At 48.3% G+C, this 20,939-nt stretch overlaps 6 protein-coding genes across 6 annotated transcripts; 4 read left to right on the top strand and 2 right to left on the bottom strand.

Annotated features, from left to right (window-relative positions):
* The first annotated feature begins 1,399 nt into the window (after positions 1–1,399).
* On the top strand, positions 1,400–3,410 carry F4812DRAFT_425249 (alpha-ketoacid dehydrogenase kinase). Its single transcript, XM_047933907.1, has 3 exons — positions 1,400–1,887; positions 1,971–2,373; positions 2,433–3,410. Exons 1-3 carry the CDS (start codon positions 1,691–1,693, stop codon positions 3,231–3,233), a joined length of 1,401 nt encoding a protein of 466 aa, XP_047791251.1. The 5' UTR covers positions 1,400–1,690; the 3' UTR covers positions 3,234–3,410.
* Positions 3,411–5,576, bottom strand: F4812DRAFT_425246 (Septin-domain-containing protein). The gene is made up of 4 exons (XM_047933906.1): positions 5,096–5,576; positions 4,839–5,001; positions 4,458–4,768; positions 3,411–4,405 (listed from the first exon to the last, which is right to left on the bottom strand). The coding sequence occupies exons 1-4, from the start codon at positions 5,201–5,203 to the stop codon at positions 3,830–3,832; spliced, it is 1,158 nt and encodes a 385-aa protein (XP_047791250.1). The 5' UTR covers positions 5,204–5,576; the 3' UTR covers positions 3,411–3,829.
* A 370-nt stretch (positions 5,577–5,946) lies between these two features.
* On the top strand, positions 5,947–8,789 carry F4812DRAFT_450776 (periodic tryptophan protein 2; the record flags this gene model as incomplete). The annotated part of the gene is made up of 3 exons (XM_047936131.1): positions 5,947–5,964; positions 6,026–6,138; positions 6,203–8,789. The coding sequence occupies 3 exons, from the start codon at positions 5,947–5,949 to the stop codon at positions 8,787–8,789; spliced, it is 2,718 nt and encodes a 905-aa protein (XP_047791249.1).
* Positions 8,790–10,068: 1,279 nt separating this feature from the next.
* On the top strand, positions 10,069–13,276 carry F4812DRAFT_425243 (BCS1 N terminal-domain-containing protein). The gene is made up of 6 exons (XM_047933905.1): positions 10,069–11,016; positions 11,077–11,242; positions 11,313–11,553; positions 11,699–11,733; positions 11,877–12,044; positions 12,150–13,276. The coding sequence occupies exons 1-6, from the start codon at positions 10,528–10,530 to the stop codon at positions 12,920–12,922; spliced, it is 1,872 nt and encodes a 623-aa protein (XP_047791248.1). The 5' UTR covers positions 10,069–10,527; the 3' UTR covers positions 12,923–13,276.
* On the bottom strand, positions 13,277–17,386 carry F4812DRAFT_425241 (uncharacterized protein). The gene is made up of 2 exons (XM_047933904.1): positions 17,014–17,386; positions 13,277–16,939 (listed from the first exon to the last, which is right to left on the bottom strand). The coding sequence occupies exons 1-2, from the start codon at positions 17,156–17,158 to the stop codon at positions 13,470–13,472; spliced, it is 3,615 nt and encodes a 1,204-aa protein (XP_047791247.1). The 5' UTR covers positions 17,159–17,386; the 3' UTR covers positions 13,277–13,469.
* Positions 17,387–17,754: 368 nt separating this feature from the next.
* F4812DRAFT_470687 (CASP C terminal-domain-containing protein) lies at positions 17,755–20,584 on the top strand (the record flags this gene model as incomplete). The annotated part of the gene is made up of 2 exons (XM_047939005.1): positions 17,755–17,857; positions 17,920–20,584. 2 exons carry the CDS (start codon positions 17,755–17,757, stop codon positions 20,022–20,024), a joined length of 2,208 nt encoding a protein of 735 aa, XP_047791246.1. The 3' UTR covers positions 20,025–20,584.
* Between the last annotated feature and the right edge of the window lie 355 nt (positions 20,585–20,939).

Genomic DNA, 20,939 nt, shown 5'->3' with positions numbered 1-20,939 from the left:
CTTCAATGTTGAATGGTCCTCCCCAAACCCGTGGGATAAAAAAATGTAGTCGAGGTCCAGCTGCACACAGCGGGGCTACGACGGGGTGGCGTGGAAAAGAATAATTAGAAAGAGAGACAGCGCAGCTCACTACTAGCGACTGCAGCAATAGCAGTCGGGAGGAGCTAGAATGGGACGTTGATGAAGTTACGCGACTGGGCGTAGGTTGGTTAAAAAAAAAGTGTAAATTTGTAGGAAGGCGAAATGTCTAAAGGAAAGAAAACGGAGATGAAGCTCTAGTACAGAATTGCTTCATCGAACTACCAGGCCAACAAGCGCTAGGTGCAGTAAGGTGGGAGTTAGAAAGTGGGTTGTGACACCTCGGGTCCATACGTGTACAGGTAGCGGCGTACTTTTTTTGGTCCTTGAATGTGTATTTTTATTGTGGCGTACTGGTACTTTTAGGATAAGGCAGCCTAGACTCTAGAGCGCGGAGTAGAAAGGTGCAGCGGGGGAGAATGACCGGATTAGTTACAAGGTTGAGATACCTTTTTTTTTTTTTTTTTTTTTTTTTTCACCGCAAGGACCAAGGGCCTAAATATGTACCTAGGTAATGTAGCATTGAACTTGGTGGAAACTGAATTGAACCTTATGACGCGGGTGAATGTTCCGGGAGGTAACCTGTACTTTGTGCTTGATCATATTCCTAGGTTGGAACGTTTGCCATCTTCTAGAATGTCAATGTACAATGAACTTCGATAGACTTCTGCTAGAGACTTTCTACCTCATAGTACGGAAGCTGCTGACTAAACCAGATGTGCTTATTGTACATAGTAGAAGCCCCGCCAATTCTTCTCAATTGGCAATGACGTTACTACGATAAGCATCCACACGGCCATGAGAACGAGTGGAATTTCTTCATCTAGAGGATAGGGCTGCTAGTGAGACAAACAAAGAATAGACGACCCATTTCATTCCATAATGATGTGCATATCATAATAGTTCTTAGTGCAAGGTAGAGTTATTAGAGTTCAGTATTGAATTTAATATCTACTTAGGTATATTCCATACGTGTATGCAAGCATAGGTATTTTTCAGTGAAGACGGGTACATACCTAGGTACCTAATCTAATAGGTAATGAATGCATTAACATATGCTCAGATATGTTTGAACCAGTGACTTTAATAAATGAAATCATTTGAATAATATGTTTGTGTTCCCACCCTATACATCTTGCACGAATGTGTAATGAAGCGTCTCAAGATTCAAGTATACATACATACCTGTAGAGGCATTGAACTTGCCATGGCCCATGGCCGATTGGAGAAATGTGGGGTATCACCTGTGCTGCAAGCGGTACACTAAGCAGGTCCTTTACACTTGCACAATTTGAAAGACTTTTTACTATGTAGAGTCATAGGTCACTTACTTCGTCACTACCTTAGCTTCTTTACATATATGTACCTAGAGGCTAGAGCTATGTACCTAACCAACCTCGAATCTTGGCGAAACCGGAACATGTACTCCCCATGACTTATTAGTCCCCAAAAAGTCCAGCAGTAACATGTGAGGTAGCTTAAAGCTCCAAAATACGAACCCCCTCCAAAAAAAAGGAGAACACCTCTTTCTCTGTTTCTTGGTTGCTTCTTTTTTTTTCTGTGTACCCTTTTCAAAACGTTGCATTGTTCACTCTGGCATGGAATCGTCGGCATGTTACCATTCGCGGTGCAAGATGCCACCAAAGCCTTGCGGTTGACCTCCCGCCCAAGAGCTTCGATCATGACGGCTCGAGTCCCCGTTTCGCTGTTACCCGCCTCAAGATTGATAACCCACCGTAACGATTCCAGTATAAAAAGCAAGCGGTGGTCGCACACAGCGAAATGGAGGCCGGTCCAGATTTTAGATGAGTATGGTGCTCCAGCTTTGCATCAACCTGTTCGTGTGTCTTGTCTGTATCGTGACTAACAGTAGTCCGCCTATATGTATGTAGATGGGTCGTAAAGGAAGCTCGTCCTATTAGCTTGCGACAATTGATGGTATTTGGCCGGTCGTTGACTGAGGCGCGACTGATCAGCTCCGCGAATTATGTTCGCACCGAACTCCCCACGAGAATCGCTCACCGGATTCGCGATATGCAACGCTTACCTTATATAATTGTCACGAATCCGCAAATTAGTGATGTGTATGAACTTTACTATACCGCATTCGACACCTTCCGGCGCATTAGAGAGGTCAAGACGCTCGAGGACAATGACCACCTTTGTAAGGAGATAGCTAAGATGTTGCGCGCCCACTTGACTGTGATTCCGAAATTGGCTATGGGTATACTCGAGTGTAGTGGGTTAATGCCTGCTTCTGAGCTGGATCACTTCATGAACACTATCTTACGATCAGTGAGTAGATTCGCAGTAATGATTTATAAGAGATCAGAGCTGATATCGTTCTCGTATAGAGAATATCACGTAGAGTTATCGCAGAACAACACCTCGCTCTAACCGAGACCTTCAACTCGCATTGGTTCTCACCCGGAGCTAAGCTCTCCGAGTCCGAGTTCATAGGCGAGGTATTCATTAAGTGTGTAGCCAAAGACGTAATTGAGCACTGCGCCAAAGCTGTGCAAGACCTCGCCCGTTCCGCCAATGGACCAGATACTAAGATTCCCGAGATCAGAATCAACGGACACATGGAGTCCTCCTTCCCATACATCCTAAGCCACTTAGAGTATATCATAGGCGAGCTTCTTCGAAACTCTGTCCAAGCTGTCATTGAAAAGCATCAGAAGAGTAAAGACCCCACTTCAAACCCGCCGCCCATCGAGGTCACCCTGTGCGAGGCGCCGCAGCACGTCATTATTCGTATCTCGGACCAAGGTGGTGGCATCCCGCGCGATATTCTCCCGTATCTATGGTCTTTCGGTAAAGGGCCCCTGAAAAACCAACGCCTCGAGAACCTTGGGCAAGTACCGCTTATGGCAGCTACGCTACAGGAGCTCAAGGTCAACGACGGCAAGTTGACGGGCCTGCAGAGCGAGCGTTCAGGCCGTGATAGCTCGCTCTCTTCGCTGGCTACTAGACCGCCCAATCTCCGCCTTGGTATGGGCCTCCCATTAAGCCGTGTCTATGCCGAATACTGGGCTGGAAGCCTGGAGTTACATAGTTTAGAAGGGTACGGCGTAGATGCCTTTCTGCAGATTTCAAAGCTGGGGAATAAGAACGAACAGCTAGCCACAAGAGCAGCAATGGATGCTGTTTAGTAGAGGGAAATTTGCTAAGATGCTTTGGTTGTAGGATTGCGGAGAAGAGATGACTGGGATGTAATTATATCGGTTTTGATCGATGAGCTGATTTGTAGCGTCAAAGATGCCATAGCGTTTAGTTAACCAGGTTTAAAAGTGAGCGAGCGGATGGGGTTCACGAGGTATATATGAAGAAAGTCTTGGTTTGCTTTACTGGTATCATAGAAATTTGCGATTACATCGTAAAATAAGCCTAACTGATTTGGAGAGAAACGGAGGTCACAAATCGACCTCCAAAAAAGGGAGAATATTTTGATATCGCAGGTAAAGCCACAAACACGCTTGCCGGTCCATAACCCTCCTTCCCCTGCCATTAGCAGACACAGAATAGCACCACACCGTTAGGACCTTGACAATTCACCTCTTGACACATGTAAATTAGCTTGTAAGCATATCATCCATCAACGACACATAATCCCATAGAATCAGAGATGCTGCTGGGATCTGGCGTTCTCAACAACTCCATACTCCGTACTGGACGGAAGCATTAAACTAGCGCTAGCGGAATCAAATCGCTTCGTTGGCGAAATCGGGGGTATATAGAGCAGAACTCTTTAGCGGCGGCCGCTGCGGGCAAGGCTGCCTTGCATTTGCTCCAGCTCGTTCTCGAGCTGCTTGATCTGAGCATGGGTCTGCTCGAGATCCTTGTTAAGGCGGTCACGCTCAGCAATGAGCTTCTGCTCCCATTGTCGGAATCGCTGCTCCTCCACCTTGACCTGCTCGGTGAAGCGCTTACGAAGGGCTTCCTCTTCCTCTTTGTACTTGGGGTTGTCCAACTTGCGGGGGCGGGCCTCGCCAAACTTCCGGGTCTCCATCTGTTGAGCGCGGTATGCTTCGTAGTGCAACTCCTCGGTCGTGTGAATGAGGTCAAGCATGTGCGTACGGATCAGGATCGAACGTAGCTTCTTAAAGTCGCAGTGTTCTTCGTTCTCGACTTCGGCAACACCCCACGAGTACTGACGACCCTTCACGATGCGGCCATCATTCGTCTTGACATCCTTCTCCGAGCCGATAACAGCGAAAGGCATGGCAGCCATCAGGCTACGTGCGTGCTGGGCAGCGGCCTCGTCGTCTTCCTCGATCGGGGGCTGGTAGATCTTGATGTTCTGGGCCTCAATGACAGCGCGGATCTAATCACAGGTCAGTTAATTGAACAGCTCGCTTATGAATGGATAGGCCTACCTTAGCCTTGAACTTAGCAAGGTCAGAAGGGCTCAGAGTATCAGCTTTGGCGATAACGGGAATTAGGTTGACTCTCGAACAGAGTCTCTTCATGACCTCAATATCCAGAGGCTTCAAGGTATGACCGGTGGGTCTGATGAAGTACAGGCAAGCGTGGACACGAAGGTCAATCTTGTCCTGACGGCGGGGTTGTTGCTCCTGGAGCATGTAGGACTCGTGCTGATCGTCGAGGAACTCAATGATAGGCTGCCACGAATCCCGGTTGTTCACATAGTCGCCGAAGCCAGGTGTGTCAATGACAGTTAGGCGGACTGCACATAAAATAGTTAGTAAATGATATACTGGTAAGCTAATTGAGCTTTGGAATAGAGCTAGAAGTACCCTTGAAGAACTTCTCCTCCAGTTCGGCCTTGGTAATCTCGATCTCGACAGTCTTGTCAATTTGCTTCTGATGTCGTCGCTTGTGGTCTGCATAGTTCTTGATGGTCGTAGAGAAGAGAGTGTTGATGAAGGTGGTCTTGCCCAAACCAGATTCACCAGCAACCTGAGATAATCTGTCAGTGATATAGATCATACAGATTATACACCATCACGCTAGCTTAGGCTAAGAGTAAGAAGCTCTCGCAAGGTGTACGTACCATGATAGTGAAAGCTGCACCTCTCTTCGCAACGATCTTGTGTCGCTGGTTGGGCAGATTGGCAATGCCAATTGGCGACGCGCTTTCGGCAGCGGTGGCTGGAGGCATGGTGAGGGTGGTTTTATTGGGTTTTATTGGGTAACTATTAGACAAGAAACAAGAAGAGTTAGTTGATCGTGATGGAATAAAGGTTATAAGGCCAAGAAAGCGTCCAAGCCTAATTGTCGTTGTATAACTGATTGTCGGAGGGAATGTTTCTCTCTGGAGAACTTCTTCTCTGGATACGAAAACCGACGTGTGATGTTGACAAAGACAAAAAGGGTTCGAACTTCGGGCTACTTCAGGGGAAAGCGTTGCTGGTCAAGCAAATTTCCTTACCACAAAACCTCAAGTGCAGGGCAACCGAAAGGGAACAGGGATTAAATTGAGTGTCAGTGGCCCCCTTTCCCCATTTCATACATTTCGTACCTGTGGTTCGAGCGTTGAAAGCCTTGACCGCCTGCCACTACCAAATTCCAACGAATTTCCCACGAATTTCCAACGAATTCTAGCCTAATCCGGTTAGAGAGTAGTGGAGGTAATAAAATGGGTAACGTCAATCCGAGGAAAGAACCTTGGTCCTTGATTGGATAAGAAGCACCCACTTAGCAGAGCTCTAGGCTTGTCCTAATAAAAAAAAGGTACCTACCTAACCTAGGAGGTAGTATTATCTTAATTATCTTATCAGTGATAAGGAAAACAAAAAAGTTCTGGGATAAGATCCAACTTGTCGCATACAATCATCATCTATCTACCAAATACGAAGCACAATTCTTTAGTAAGGCCTTCTACATATTAGCTATGCCGTGACAATGAAGACGGATTTCAAGGTAAGCACTCTTCTATAACTTATTATAAACTATGAGAATCATACCCTAATTCTTATACTAGTTTTCCAATCTCCTTGGAACCGTGTACTGTCAGGGCAACCTCTTATACAGCCCTGATGGAACATGTTTGTTCTCACCTGTAGGAAACCGAGTTACGGTTTTCAACTTAGTAGAGTATGTCTTCTTTTTCTTTGGCCAACTCAGAAAGACATAATCCCTAATAACGTTATACCGACAGTAACAAGTCATATACGCTCCCCTTCGCGCATAGAAAGAACATCTCGAGGATCGGCTTAACGCCGCGGGGCAATCTTTTACTCTCCGTTGACGAAGACGGCCATGCGATCCTAACTAATGTTCCGCGACGAATCCCCATATACCACTTCTCTTTCCGATCACCTGTCACTGCTCTTGCCTTTTCACCCTCTGGGCGCCACTTTGCTGTAGGACTGGGTCGAAAGACGGAAGTATGGCAAGTTCCATCGACTCCCGACTCAAACGCGGATGGAGAATTGGAGTTTGCGCCTTTTGTTCGACACCATACCCACATGGGCCACTTCGACGACGTCCGTTATATTGAGTGGTCAACCGATTCGCGCTTCTTCTTAACCGCCTCCAAAGATTTGACAGCTCGGATATGGAGCTTGGACGCGGAAGAAGGATTTACCCCTACAGTCTTGTCTGGCCACAAACAAGCTGTAATCGGAGCCTGGTTCTCAAAGGACCAAGAAGCGATATACACTGTCAGCAAAGATGGCGCTGTCTTTGAGTGGAAATATACAAGGCATCCTAACGCCCCGCCGATAGACGAGGATGAAAATATGGAAGATGTCGACAATGATGATATGCGCTGGAGGATTGTCCAGAGACATTACTTCATGCAGAACAATGCCCATGTCAGATGCGCCGCTTTCCATCCCGAGTCTAACCTCCTAGTTGCTGGATTCTCTAATGGAATATTCGGTTTATACGAGATGCCCGATTTCAACACGATTCATACCCTTAGCATATCTCAAAATGAGATTGACTTTGTCACGATAAATAAGAGTGGAGAGTGGCTGGCCTTTGGAGCTTCTAAGCTAGGCCAACTCCTTGTTTGGGAATGGCAGTCCGAGTCTTACATTCTAAAACAACAAGGTCATTTTGACTCCATGAATTCGCTAGTCTATTCACCCGATGGAAAGCGCATCATTACCACCGCTGACGATGGCAAAATCAAGGTTTGGGATACCGATTCCGGATTCTGTATAGTGACCTTTACAGAACACACAAGCGGCGTGACTGCGTGTGAGTTCGCTAAGAAAGGCAATGTATTGTTTACTTCAAGTTTAGATGGCTCTATACGGGCCTGGGATCTTATCAGGTACCGAAACTTTCGCACCTTCACTGCGCCGAGTCGGCTTTCCTTTTCCTGTATGGCCGTCGATCCAAGCGGTGAAGTGGTTGCTGCCGGATCTCTAGACTCGTTTGACGTTCATATTTGGTCTGTACAGACAGGTCAATTACTTGATCAATTATCCGGTCACGAAGGTCCCGTTTGCTCGCTGGCGTTTTCGCCGAATGGCAGTACTCTGTTCAGTGGAAGTTGGGATCGGACGGCCAGGATGTGGTCGATATTTAGCCGCACACAGACCAGCGAGCCTCTGCAACTACAAGCAGATGTGCTCGACATTGCGGTCCGACCAGATTCTGCGCAGCTTGCAATTTCTACTTTGGATGGCCAAATATCATTTTGGTCAGTTTCCGATGCAGAGCAAGTATCGGGCCTCGATGGTCGGCGAGACGTGTCAGGAGGCCGGAAAATCACCGACCGCAGAACTGCCGCCAACGTTGCAGGAACCAAGAGTTTTAATACTATACGATACAGTACAGATGGAAGTTGCCTGCTTGCAGCTGGAAACAGCAAATATATCTGTCTGTATTCCGTAAGTACTATGGTTCTATTGAAAAAGTTCACCGTCAGTGTCAACCTCTCACTGTCAGGAACGCAAGAGTTCTTAAATAGCAAGTTGCTCACAGAAGCGGGACCGGAGGGTTTGCTTGATGACGAAGCAGACCATTCAGACCGTGAGGCTCGACGAGATAAACTGTTACCTGGTTCGAAGCGAGGTGGGGACCCGTCCGCTCGAAAGAAATTGCCCGAAGTGAGAGTAACTAGTGTGGGTTTCTCGCCTGCCGGCACTTCGTTTTGTGCTGCATCTACAGAGGGTCTTCTCATATACAGCGTAGACAATGAAGTTCAGTTCGATCCATTCGACCTTAATATGGAAATCACACCTGCTTCAACTCTTGCTGTTCTCGAAAACGAGAGGGACTACCTCAAGGCTCTAGTCATGGCATTCCGCCTCAACGAAGCAGCCTTAATTAAGAGGATATTCCAGTCCGTGCCGTACACAGACATACCATTAGTAGTAGAACAGTTCCCGACCGTATATGTCGCAAGACTATTACGGTTCGTTGCAGCTCAGACCGAGGAATCCCCCCACATCGAGTTCTGTCTCCTATGGATCAAAGCTTTGGTAGATAAACATGGATCGTGGCTTACGACAAACCGTAATAAAGTGGATGTTGAACTACGGGTTGTTTCGAGAGCAATAACAAGGATGCGGAACGAGATTAAACGGCTAGCAGACGAGAACGTATATACGGTCGACTATCTACTTGGGCAGGCCACCACTACGAAGGCAGATACTAACGGCCAGAGCCTAATTACTGATGGAGGGGATACCCCAATGAAGATGCTGACATCGGGGGAACCGCTCGCCTTGGAGGATCACATGCAGTCCGAGGCCGAGTCTGAGGCTGAATGGATAGGATTGGATTGACGACACCACCTAGGGTTACAAGGGTTACAATGCGTCAGCTTGAGGGCATGTGGTCTAATGCAGACACGAGCAAAACCATATCGCTCTCTCCTTTCAAAGTGTGGTGTGAGGCTCTGCGGCCTCTAGTAATACGGAAATTCCCTCCACCGAGTGTCAAGTTAAAGGGCAGTCCTCGTTAAGACGTGGTGCGGAGATGTTTACAATTTTACACCGAGAGAAGCGAGGTGTTCACTTCAGGATTAGTATTATTGGCCTTGTGGGAGATGAGGTTTGTTCTCACTTGTTCAACTATTCGGTCTCATAGGCTTATTCAGGTATAGGAGGGTGTCCTCTCTGCAACATAACCGAATTGCAATATAACCGATGTCACTATTTCCAAACTGATAGCTATGTTCTACCCTGACGGCCGCAGGACGCTCAAAAATTCATGTGAGGCTTATGCTAGTTGGTCAGGTCAGTACTGATGCAGGCGTTGTGCTACGCTGACTTCGGAAATGAAGCAACACTCCAGAACGCCTTGCGGTATTTAGGACGGATATATATCCCAACAAGCAATTGATCTCAATAGTTAACTCGGGCCGGATTCCTCTCAGCAATATTTCGGTTGCTTAGACGTTAGATTGTGATACTCCCGTCTTGTCTATCCTGCATTGGATACCATGGAGCCGGGAGGCTTAGCATATTTCAGCCGCCATACACCAACTTGACGTTGGGACTAGATATATAATGAAGCTCGCTTGCAGGACTAACAACCAGGAACATACAAGGGGTGGCGTAGCGCGCTGGGACGCATGTAGGATTTTTGCATTTTTAAGAAACCTACCTCACATGCTTATTGGATGTGCGACTCTATCGTTTACTTAACGTGCAATTCAACATAGTCTTAGTTACTTCCTTTATACCCGTATTCTCATTAAAGACTCTGCCCCGAGCTACTATAAGACATTGAACGTGACCGCTGTTGGTAGGGGGTTATCGGTGTCCTGCTAAGTAGCGCGAATGTTGCCTTAGCTGCCTTAGGCACCCAAGGCAGTTGATGTTCTATCACTAAACAATTAATAGATACATATAGGTACCTAACCTATGTCCTCTCAAGTGTGAACTAGTGTAAGCACAATATTGTTCGCCCCAATTTGATTGGTTCATCTCTCCTACTATTCTTATGATGGTACCTAATTTCTTGTATCTTGATAATCTTGGAGCTTGTGGTTTGATGATATATGTGGAGATGTATTTGTGCACTTGAGGGACATGCAGGTAGTCAATTTATACAGGTAGGTAAGTAGTATATGCACCCCACAAAGTATACTCAGCTGTATCTATTGCACATCGAATCATGGCCACATCATAAGTTCCCTGCTGCTTCGTTAAAATCTGATTCGCGCCGATCTTAGCCTTCAAAGGACTGATAATAGGCACCACAGCCAGAAAACCAGTCATACTTGATCCAATGAGACACAATAGTCGCCACATCCATATATTAGGTAAACTTTATACCCGCGCGGCCGACAAATCCTCCTGTCTGCCTAGTAGGTACTTCAGAACAAGGCTGAAAGGCAACTCTGCTTCTGAACCTGCTTACTTGAGCTTCTATATAAGAAGACATCCGTCCTTCCTAACTATTCGTTGGATATCCCAAACCACCAACCAGATCAACCATCGGCTCAGTAGAATAGAATAGGTGTTTTACTTGTTACCTAAGGTATATGTGATACACACACCAGTCTCCACGGTGAAAATGGACTACGGCGCCGTCTTTAGCAGCCTACTTCCGGGCACAAACGGCAATATATCAGATGCCACGGGCAATGCCTCGGCAACAGGCACCACGCAACATGCCAAAGTAGTCGAGAGCGTCCTGGCTCTGGTCGGACTGCGGGGTATGGCGCCCATCTACGGCTTCATAGGGGGGTGGCTGGGGTTCGAGCCGTCAAACCTGCTCGCCGTGATGGGCGTCTTCTGGGCTCTCAACAATCTGGTACGGCAGATGCATTGGTTTCTGCAAAAGGCGTTGACGGGGTATTTCATGAGCAGCGTGCACATCCGGAACGACGACGACATCTACGACCACCTTATGGACTGGCTCGCGACGCAGCCCAGGCTGGTGAACTCGCGAAATCTGGTCGCCGAGACGGCGAGCAAGAGGTCCTGGGACGAGGATGCGACGAGCGTCGCTAAGGACAGTTCTGGTCGCTACCTCAACTTTTCTAACCAGGAAGCTAGAGCTGTGAGTTGTTCCCCATTCTTATTATCACACAAATGCCTGCTAACACGGCGCCCGTATCAGCCAGCTTTCTTCAGCCCCGCCGTCGGCGTGCACAATTTCTGGTGGAGAGGGCAGTACTTCCAGCTGAACCGGAAGCGGGTGTCGATATTCGAGGAGAGCAACATGTCGGGCCAGATGTTCAGGGACCAGGAAGACTTGGAGATTTCGTGCTTTTGGAGAAGTCCGGGTAAGTCTTTTTTTTCTTTCTTTCCCCCCTGTTCACCTCGTCAGCTGACTGACGCGGTGCGACTTGCCAGAACCTATTAAGCAGCTCCTAGCCCACGCCAAGCAGCAGTACTTCCGCGACCACCAGGCCAGGACCACGGTGAAGCGGCCGAGCACCACTGCGGGTCGCCGGTTCGCGGGCCGGGTCGGTTGGTACCAGGTGGCGAGTCGGCCTATCAGGGACATCAAGACTGTCGTGCTGGACGAGAAGCAAAAGCTACAAGTGCTTGCTGATATTAACGAATATCTACATCCTGAGACTCCAAAGTGGTAGTAAGTAATGCCTAGTGTTATCCATCGCCCCTTTCTAGCTATCTTGTTGGGGGAGTTACTGCGTTTCCGTGATATACTCAAGTCTCCGATTATTTTATAAGTGTTTTGAAAGAGAAAAATTCTTAACTGACTTCTACCGCTATAGTTCGAATAGAGGCATACCATTGCGGAGAGGATATCGTATGTATTTCAATATCTCCTCTTTTCTCGAGAACCGTTGTCAGGTATTCAAACCTGGATGAGGCCATGTTCCCCCCTGAGAACGGACCTGGACCCCTTAGCTCATTACAGGAGGAAAAAATCGCTAACTATCGTTGAAATAGTTTTCCATGGCCCTCCTGGAACCGGCAAGACGTCCCTCTCGTTTGCCCTGGCTGGGATCTTCGGTCTTGATATCCACGTGATATCGCTTCTCGAGCCGAGCTTGACGGAGGAAGACTTGAGCAACCTATTTGCCACTCTCCCGCGCCGTTGTATCGTCTTGCTAGAAGGTAAGCCATACTTCACGCTCCATTCAGCACCCAACCCAAAATTCATAGATTTTCCCCTGGTTTCTAAGGGTTCAAACCGAAATCATCTACTAACAAACCCCCTAGATATCGACACAGCCGGTCTCCGCCGCCCATCCCTCAACCAATTCGACGACGGAACCCCGCAGCCCTCGGCCCAAGACAGCGCCACCGGCGGCAAAACCACCAGCAAATCCGTCACCAATAATAGCGGTGGCGGCAATAGTAACAATAACAATAACAGTACCAGTAACAGTAACGGGCCCCGCGACTGGAAAGTCAGCGACCTAGCGCGCGCGCTGAAGAAAGAAGGCGAAAGCGACCAGAAAAACGGCATTTCCCTGTCCGGGCTCCTCAACGCGATCGACGGCGTCGCGAGCCAGGAAGGCCGCGTCCTCATCATGACGACCAACACGCCCGAGCAGCTCGACGACGCGCTGATCCGCCCGGGCCGCGTGGACCTGCAGGTGGCGTTCGCGAACGCGACGCGCGACCAGGCGAGGGAGCTGTTCCTACGCATGTACGAGGAGGACCAGCAGGAGCCGGATTTGCCCGACCTTTCTTCCCCTAACCCGCCCCAAGATAACAAGAAGAAGCAGAAGAAGAAGGAGAAGGAGAAGACGGCGGCGAAGACGGCGGTAGAAGACCACCACCTCGACATCCCCGTCTCCGAACTCCCCGCCGTCGCGGCCGCTTTCGGCGAAAAGATCCCCGACGGAGAGTTCTCCCCCGCTACGATCCAGGGGTACCTCCTCAAGCGCAAGAAGCAGCCGCGCAAGGCTCTCGAGGAGGCGGATATGTGGGTGGAGGGGTTGCTGCGGCAGAAGGCGATGAAGACTAAGATCTTGCAGGTGCAATAAGTGAGGGAGTGAGTGAGCGAGTATGTGTGGAAAGCTATCTAGAGATACATACCTAGGCAATGAGCAAGCAGTAAGTAGGTAGTCTGTAACATGAGAAAAAAGGGGATTTCACTGGGTATGTCAATGGGTCGGCGGGATTGTCTAGTGAAACATTATTTTTGCATAGAGGGAAAAGTTGGATTACATTAGCCGTCTGTCTCGGCGTTGGTTGGAGTTTGACGTCTCATTTCTGGTGTCTGTAGACATCTACACCTACCTGGTACCTAAACATAAGAAGACCCCCTGACGGACGAAGTAATATGCACATGTTGTTCATCAATGATGAATATCTAAGAGTCCAATTGAATGATTGAATGCTAGATCTGGAGTTGGCGTGATTCTGAATAAATATGCAGCGATCTTGGAACTGCCGCAATATATTTCAAGTATAGATAGGGGGTATAAATTACACAAGCGGCAGTGAATCAGGCCAAGCGTAGATAAAAGATCTACCGTCAAACCAGCTACGTTCTGGGGGCGTAAAGCCGTTATACGAACATTGTCATCGCTACACCTCGATGCTAGGCCCCTTCTCCTGGATCTGGACAATAAGATCATGCTGCGTCTGAAGGTTCTGTGAGGAGCTGAGTGACCTCGCCACCGTAGTTTCATGCTTCTCAACCACTATCCGCCTCAGCGCCTTCACTAGGAAGCCCGCAATTAAGTCCACGCTCCAACTGTCCGGTATTACCGATAATACATCACCGACGTCGAACCAACTTCCGAATTTTTCAAGCAGCAAGCCCGTCTGCTCCACTCGATCGCTAATATCCTCGAGTTTGAGGAACTCTCCGAGTAGTGCACGGAAGAGCCGAGCTTGCTGGTCTTGAGTTGGCGGCATGCTGTCACGGCGCTTTAGTGCCTTCGAAGTGTCTGAGTCTGTAGGTGGTAAACTTTGCTGGGTTTGATAAATAGTGTAGATGCTTGCACCACCGCGGAGACAGTAAGCCACGGCCGTATCGTAGTCTCCAAGGTGATGGACTAGTAGACGTAATGCATTTTCGTGTTTGCGTTCTCGGCCATCGAGTATTATAGTCTCAGGTACGAGAAGGTCTTCGGCTGCTGTATTCAAACTTGCAATCCGATCCCTGATAACTGCCAAATCAAAGTCATGGTTACCACCAAGCAACTGTAAGAGCCGCAACCGACTAACCCACGCCTCGTCATCGGCTGGGACATTGTCCGTTAAGAATTGGCGGTATGTGGGTTTTGGGGGCTGGAGAGCACGATATGCCGTATACGTAGACATTACTACATCTCGAGCTTCGGGCGATGTCCGAAAACGAGTGATCACAATGTCCAAATAGTACATGATCAGCTCGTTAACGTACACAGTATTGCCCTTACCGAATACAAGGTACTCCAGATAATACTTTACTGCATTGGGGGCCTCTTCTCTGAGAAGTTGAACCACTTGGGTAGGTTCGAACTTCGGGGCGCGGCCCTTATCATCAGCAAATATCTGGACACCAAGCTTCGGGTTTCGATTCGCAAGCCAGATCCCGTATTCCTGGACCAGACTTTGGTTGCTAATTTTTGACAGATATTCGCGTACTCGCTGTTCGCCGTCGGTTAACTCACCCCCATCATCCCGTTCACCCTCGATGATGCGTTTCCAAGTAGCTAAGACTTCTCCCGCCATCTTACGACTCTGGTAGAGTCTACTAAGCACGTAGAGACGGTGGTAAGATTCAATCAACGTTTCTGCTCTGCTGAAACAGCCTACCCCTGTGTCCACGAGCTCGTATAAATCTGCCCGAATTGACCTTGCTTTGGCTGGGCCAGTAGCTGAATGCTGATCGAGTTCGAGGAGGACGGCAAGTAGGGCTGCGTCGACTGTGCGGAAAACCTCGCTCTCGTCCGGTATGCTACCGAAGCCCTTTTTGCGTCGCCAGGCGGTAAGGAAACGTCTCAGGAAATGCAGTACTGGCTGCGATAATGCGCTCATAGTTGAATTTTCTTTAGGGAATTCCCTGTTCGATATGAATTCTTCAGCTGTCGATTTTACGCCTCCGAATATCCATATGCCTCGTTTTGTCTCGATTACCTCGTTACGAGCTCCAGGTATCAAGGAGAGGACGACTCGAGGGTCAAGAAGGCTATCAACTAAAATCTCTTCCATGGCTCGGAGGTCTGATTCCGAGAAAGGGGTATCTTCTGACTTAAGGAAGCTCGTTAATAAGAGTATACCTACTCGTTGCCGTATGTAATTGAACGTTAAAAACTCCAATTCGGACTTGGCGTCTTGACCTCGGAACGAATTTAGAATGCTGAATAATTTTTTTCGTTCAGTAGACGCCTGGTGTGACGCCGAGATCGTCGTTTCTAGCTGTGCATCTAATTGTAATATTAACGGATTTCGAATAGCCCACCATATATTCTTTCCAGACCACACAGCTAAACGAGCCGTGCTTCCTGCGAGGCGGCGAGCATATTCTTCCTCTTCAGCATTACGTGTCGCCTGCCAACCATCGGGAAATGACTCCTCACTCTGGGAATCGGTATCCCTATCAAAAAGTTCTCTCTCTTTAGACATCCTCTCCATGGAGGATGCTGTTCTAGAGTCGGTTGTCCGCAAAGAAATTGTCGAAGCACTTGGGTTATCCGCTAAAAAAGGGAGAAATCTCCTCCGACATAATCTATCGACAATTTCCGGGAAATGAGTCTCTTCTAACCCGCGTAATGTCCGAATTCCTATGTCTTGTGCGGAGTTGGCCACCGAGTCGACATTTGGAGGTTCAAGCCAATATTTGGAGACTTCGCCTTCGGCCGCGTTAGTATCCCAGCGTTGGATTTCCAGACCATAATGGACGCCGTCAGGAAAGTCTCGGCCCATTGACGCAAGAACAAATCCCTCCTCGTCCAAAGCAAGCGAGGCACGCGACGAAGATGAGTCTGCTGAACCTCCATCGACAACAATCTCTTTAGGATATCGATCAAACTCAAGGGTAGGCCTTGTAGGATCACCATCTAGGTTTACAAACATGCCAATGCCTGGTTCCAATGGGTCCGTACCAGTGACTAGCAAGAATTCCTCCGGCGTTGGAGATACGATGAGAGGTTTTAAGAGGCTTGACCTCGGCTTGGACATTGGAACTGTTCGACCCGCTTGGCCTTCTGACGCTTTACCTGACGCTTGAACATTCGTGTCATCAGGTGAGGTTTGGCTGGCCGTTAATTCGGACGGAGTTGGTTGTCGCAAGACCGGCTCTTCATCCTCGGCAGTATCATGTTCCTGTTTTCGATTGGCGCCCGTTATAAAGTCACCTAAACTTGTTCCTCGTCGATGAGCGGGGGGCTCGGGACTTTCTGTTTGCAGGCGAGCCTGTCCAGAGGAGTTGCTGCGATTTAATCCACCTCCTGAACTTCCGGAAATATGCTGGGCTTGACCTACGATATTTCCTGGTTCAGCTTCGTCTAGTGATGAAATAGACATCAGGGGAATTTTTAACTGATGGTTAATCTCGAGCAAGGCATAGCTGCGTGAGTCTGCTACACAGGCAATCGAGTCTCTCCTTATGGAAATTGTGCTTCCCGCGAAGTCGATCTTCTTGATAGGTTGAGCCCTATCAGCTATGTTCACCACCTGGATCTTCCGGTTGAGCGATAGCAGTATGGTAACGCCTGCGGGCTCTTCTCGTCCATCTTGGCCAGAATTTAATTCGTTGAGATCTATTCCGCCTACCCAATTGCAATTTTTAACCTGTGTTCCACCAAAGACAGGGCTTAGTTCTGGGAGCGAATAGAAGGTGACAGTCCAGTTGCATAAAATACAAGCCTTGTTAACGGCTGGGAGTAATAGTATCTGCTGAACACCGGGTCTTGTAGAATATGATGCCGCTGTTGATTCGGCAAAGGGAGGGCGTAGTCTTGAGGCAAGGATGAAGGTCGGGGCGTTAGATTTATCTGCAGGATCTGGGGGTATCTGAAAGAAGTGAAGAAGTTCCGAGTCGGACGTGCCTACGTATAAGTGGTTATCTGACGAAGGCATTAACTAACTTGGACTCGATATAAATTAGACCATAGGCGAAAGCTTCCTATACTATGCGCACCTAAGTATTCGACACAGTTAATTCGTATGTCGTCTCTTGTTCCATCTTCTGATAGTGGGACATCGGCGAAGAGGGTTCGAAGCACGAATGGTCCGGCACCGAAAGGTCTTAGCGAGCTTTTGTCGCTTGAAAGTTCGGAAGCCATGGTGAAACCGACAGCATCATAAGTAATTAGAGTTATTCATATTGGCGCCCTGTGAGTGTAGAACTCATAGTGATTGTAATTTGATGTAAAGTGGTAATTCAAGTGCGGCGTCTTGGGGAATTTGGAATTCGGACGTGTAAGAAAGCTGAGGTGGAGCGAATTGAGCTGAGATTACGTACATGTATAATAGGTGTACCTCCCTTAGGTAAGGTATTGCATTAGGCACCTCTATCCAATCATAAATAATCCAGCTCTTCAGGGACCTGGAAGAGCAGCTACAGTGGATTTGTAGTCTATTTCTAGCACTAAATCCACTAATCAAACCAACTTGCCGAGCTCGCGGATCCCTGCACTTGCATCTACTAGATGCAGCCTGCGTTGAGACATGGAACGAACACGTTCAACCTTTACAACTTATTCTTATTCTAGACCAATCTACCGATCACTCGGCGCTCGCAACTGACGTCGGGTTGCCTGGCGCATAACTTCCTGTAGTATATCAGATTTTATATTATACTCGTATCTCTAATGCTTCGATGACCGCGGCAGCGACATCTGCCCCTAGCTAGAAAGAAAGGAAAAGAAAAAGAAAAACCATGGCCAACGTGTCTGAGGCGCCGCAAGCCGCACAACCCCAATCACCACAGCCTATCGGTGATGGATCAAATCAATTCCAGCACGCTATTTCAGCATGGAGAAGTATGCATTTCCTTTGCTGCCCGCATTGGAGCTGTTGTATTGCTGGTCCTAACCTTTAACAGACATTGATTTGGGCTCGTTGATGTCAACTCTTGACAACACGGCTTCCGACATCGTAGCTTTTCAACGAGACTCTACCGTCCAGCGAAAGGATTTGGCTCAAAAGACAAAAGATTTCAGAAAGTTAGATGATGCAACCAAATTAACGGAAATCAAGGGTCTTTTGAAAGCATACCAGACCTTTATAGACCTCCTCACTAATCATTCCAAGTCGACCAATTCTGCGTTTTTGCAAGTTTACTCCGCCCTCGAGAATGCCCCCGATCCGTATCCTTTGCTAGAAGCGTCGGTTGATTCTATGCTCGTGGCCGAAGACACTCTACCTAAGCTTACCGACGAAAATCAGCATCTACAAGGAAGTGTCGCAAAGCTTACATCACAACTGGAAGAGACGGAGTCGAGGCTACAGTCAGAAAGTGCCAACCGGAAACAGCTAGAAAGCACTCTCGAAACTAAGGTCAGGGAAGTAGAGGAGTCCTGGATCGCAGTTGTGGACGAGAAGAAGGACAACTGGGAAGCGAAAGAGAAAGCGTTAGAAGAAAAGATCGAAAGCCAGGAGAGACTATTAAATGAAATAAAGGCTAGCTACGAGGTGAACCAGCGTCTAAAAGGGTCGGAAGATGCAGATGCTGAGGGCGGTTACGGCCATGTCACGAATGCTGAGTTGGAAATGATCAATTCTGATCTAGAACGAACCACCGCCAGACTGGCTGATGTTGAAGCCCGGAACGAGCAGTTACGGCTAGAACTCGCCCAATCTAAATCCCAAGTAACAGCCCAAGCACCAGTTTTGGAAGACGACCCTGGTTATATACGCATGAGGTCGGAAAATTCATCGCTAATTCGCAAGCTGGACTCTGCGAGAGTGGAAAAGGAGGCTTTCAAGAGGGATATCGATGCAAAGCTTAGAAGCTTGGAGAGAGAAGTTGGCCTTTTGAAAGAGGAGCGCGATGGTCTAAAAGCGAAGGTACAGAAGTGGAACGACTACGATGATATCAAACAAGAACTAGAGGTCCTTAAAAGCATCGAATTCGCGACAGGTGACGACGACGACATGCTAGCCGCTTCGGAATCGAACGGCTCCGCTCCCAAAGGAAAGGGCGATACTCTAGAACAGTTGCTATTAGCGAGGAACAAGAAGTTGAGTGACGAGTTGACTATCTTACGAGTATCTCACCAAGATCTTCAGAGCCGGCTAGAGAATCTCCAAGAAGAAATGTCCAGGACAAATGCAGACTTGGAGAGATCTCAGAACCTCAACACTCAGCTAGAAAACGACCTAGCCAACCTCCAGTCTGAAGGACACAACGCGTTCCCCTCTGGGGCATCAGTAGCTGGCACATACACGAGATACGCGCCATCTATAGCACCCGGAAGGAGGGGTGGGCGAACGTCACCCACATCGTCTATCATATCTGGTTTCGATCCACGTATGACAGGGGGCGAGCCGGTGGGCGGTGGCTCGGGTATCTTACCCATGATCACCGCACAACGTGACCGCTTCAAAAAACGCAACGCTCAGCTTGAGGGCGAGTTGTCAGCGTGTCATCGCACCGTATCGCAGCTGCGGCAAGAAATCGCAGCTTTACAGAAGGATAACCTCCAGCTCTACGAAAAGACTCGATATGTGTCGACTTACAACCGTAATGGGCCCTCGGCGTCGTCAGCGTCGGCATACTCATCAAATCCTAACCCTTCCGTTATCTCGATGGGCGGAACTGGAAACCCCGGTATTGCGCTAGACCGGTATAAACAAGCGTACGAGTCCAATATTTCGCCCTTTGCGGCGTTCAGGGGGCGCGAGTCAGCAAGAGCTTACAAACGGATGAGTTTCCCGGAGAGGATAGTGTACTCGGTGACGCGGATGGTGTTGGCCTCGCGGACGAGCAGAAATCTATTCGCAGCGTATTGCGTCGCATTGCACATCTTAGTCTTTTTCTCGCTGTACTGGCTAGGTATGACAGACGTCGAGAAACATTCGAGCAATCTTAGCCAGGGTATAGCCGCCGCCGCAGTAGCGGGAGGGGCGGCCAGCGGTAATGGTGGTGGGAGAGGTCAGGCCGCCCATGCCGGGGATTGGCACGAAGAGGGTTTCAACGGGCACTGATAATTACGTCCGTAAATGCATCTATTGTATCATCGCTGGGCGATCATTGTTTATACGGCACGTGCAACACGTCTAATACCAGCCCGTTTCGTTTTGAATAGCGTACTGCCACCTTCTAAGCACCCAGACAGTGAGACAATGTAGTGTACCTACATCTCTGAGCAACGTTTGATACCGAGATAGACATAAAGCAGACACCCGTAGAGCCGCCGTACTGGAATAAGATGATCAAAGCAAGCAACCCTTCCATCCATAGTGGCAGACAGCATGAAGTGTAGGAAGATCACAAGGGCTATCCTCGGTACCATTTACCTACCTTCTCTAGACGAGCCTTCATTTGTCCCATGTCACGAGAGAAGAAACCAGGACCTAACTTGTCGAGATCTCGAGCCGCCACGTTGGATATCATGCACACAATCTGTAAGCGGCCCGGCGAAGAAACAATCCTGGTAAGGCCTTGGCCAATAGAATTTGAATCTCTCTGATTGGAGGCATGTAGATGATCCTTGATTTCATTGATTTCAACGGTTGGCAACACACATACTACCTACCTACCTATAATATGTATATCTTCAGCTACGCGAAGCAAACACCATATTTTGAGGGGTAACCAGCATGTTACTGACCATCAGCCTGCCCTCCAAAAAATATCTTTTTTTTTTCTTTCCATGACAGACTTGGCGCGGTGTCATACGCGTACACACCTTACAAAGTATCTCTCGGTATCAAGATCATATCAATATAATGCCTACGGATGCTATCTCCGTCAGACGAGCGAGACGCCTTCTTCATTTATCATAGCGCACCTGAGACGAGGCGAGATTAATAGACGGGGTGATAAGAATCTAAGTTGGTGATGTGCGAGCGGGTAAGGGTAACATTGCAGCATTTATTTACATGGGGAAATCCATTATC

This window comes from Daldinia caldariorum (assembly GCF_022478825.1).
Source record: "Daldinia caldariorum strain CBS 122874 unplaced genomic scaffold F4812scaffold_6, whole genome shotgun sequence".
In the NCBI taxonomy this organism is placed as follows: domain Eukaryota; kingdom Fungi; phylum Ascomycota; class Sordariomycetes; order Xylariales; family Hypoxylaceae; genus Daldinia; species Daldinia caldariorum.
This window is presented reverse-complemented; position numbering and strand designations above follow the sequence as displayed.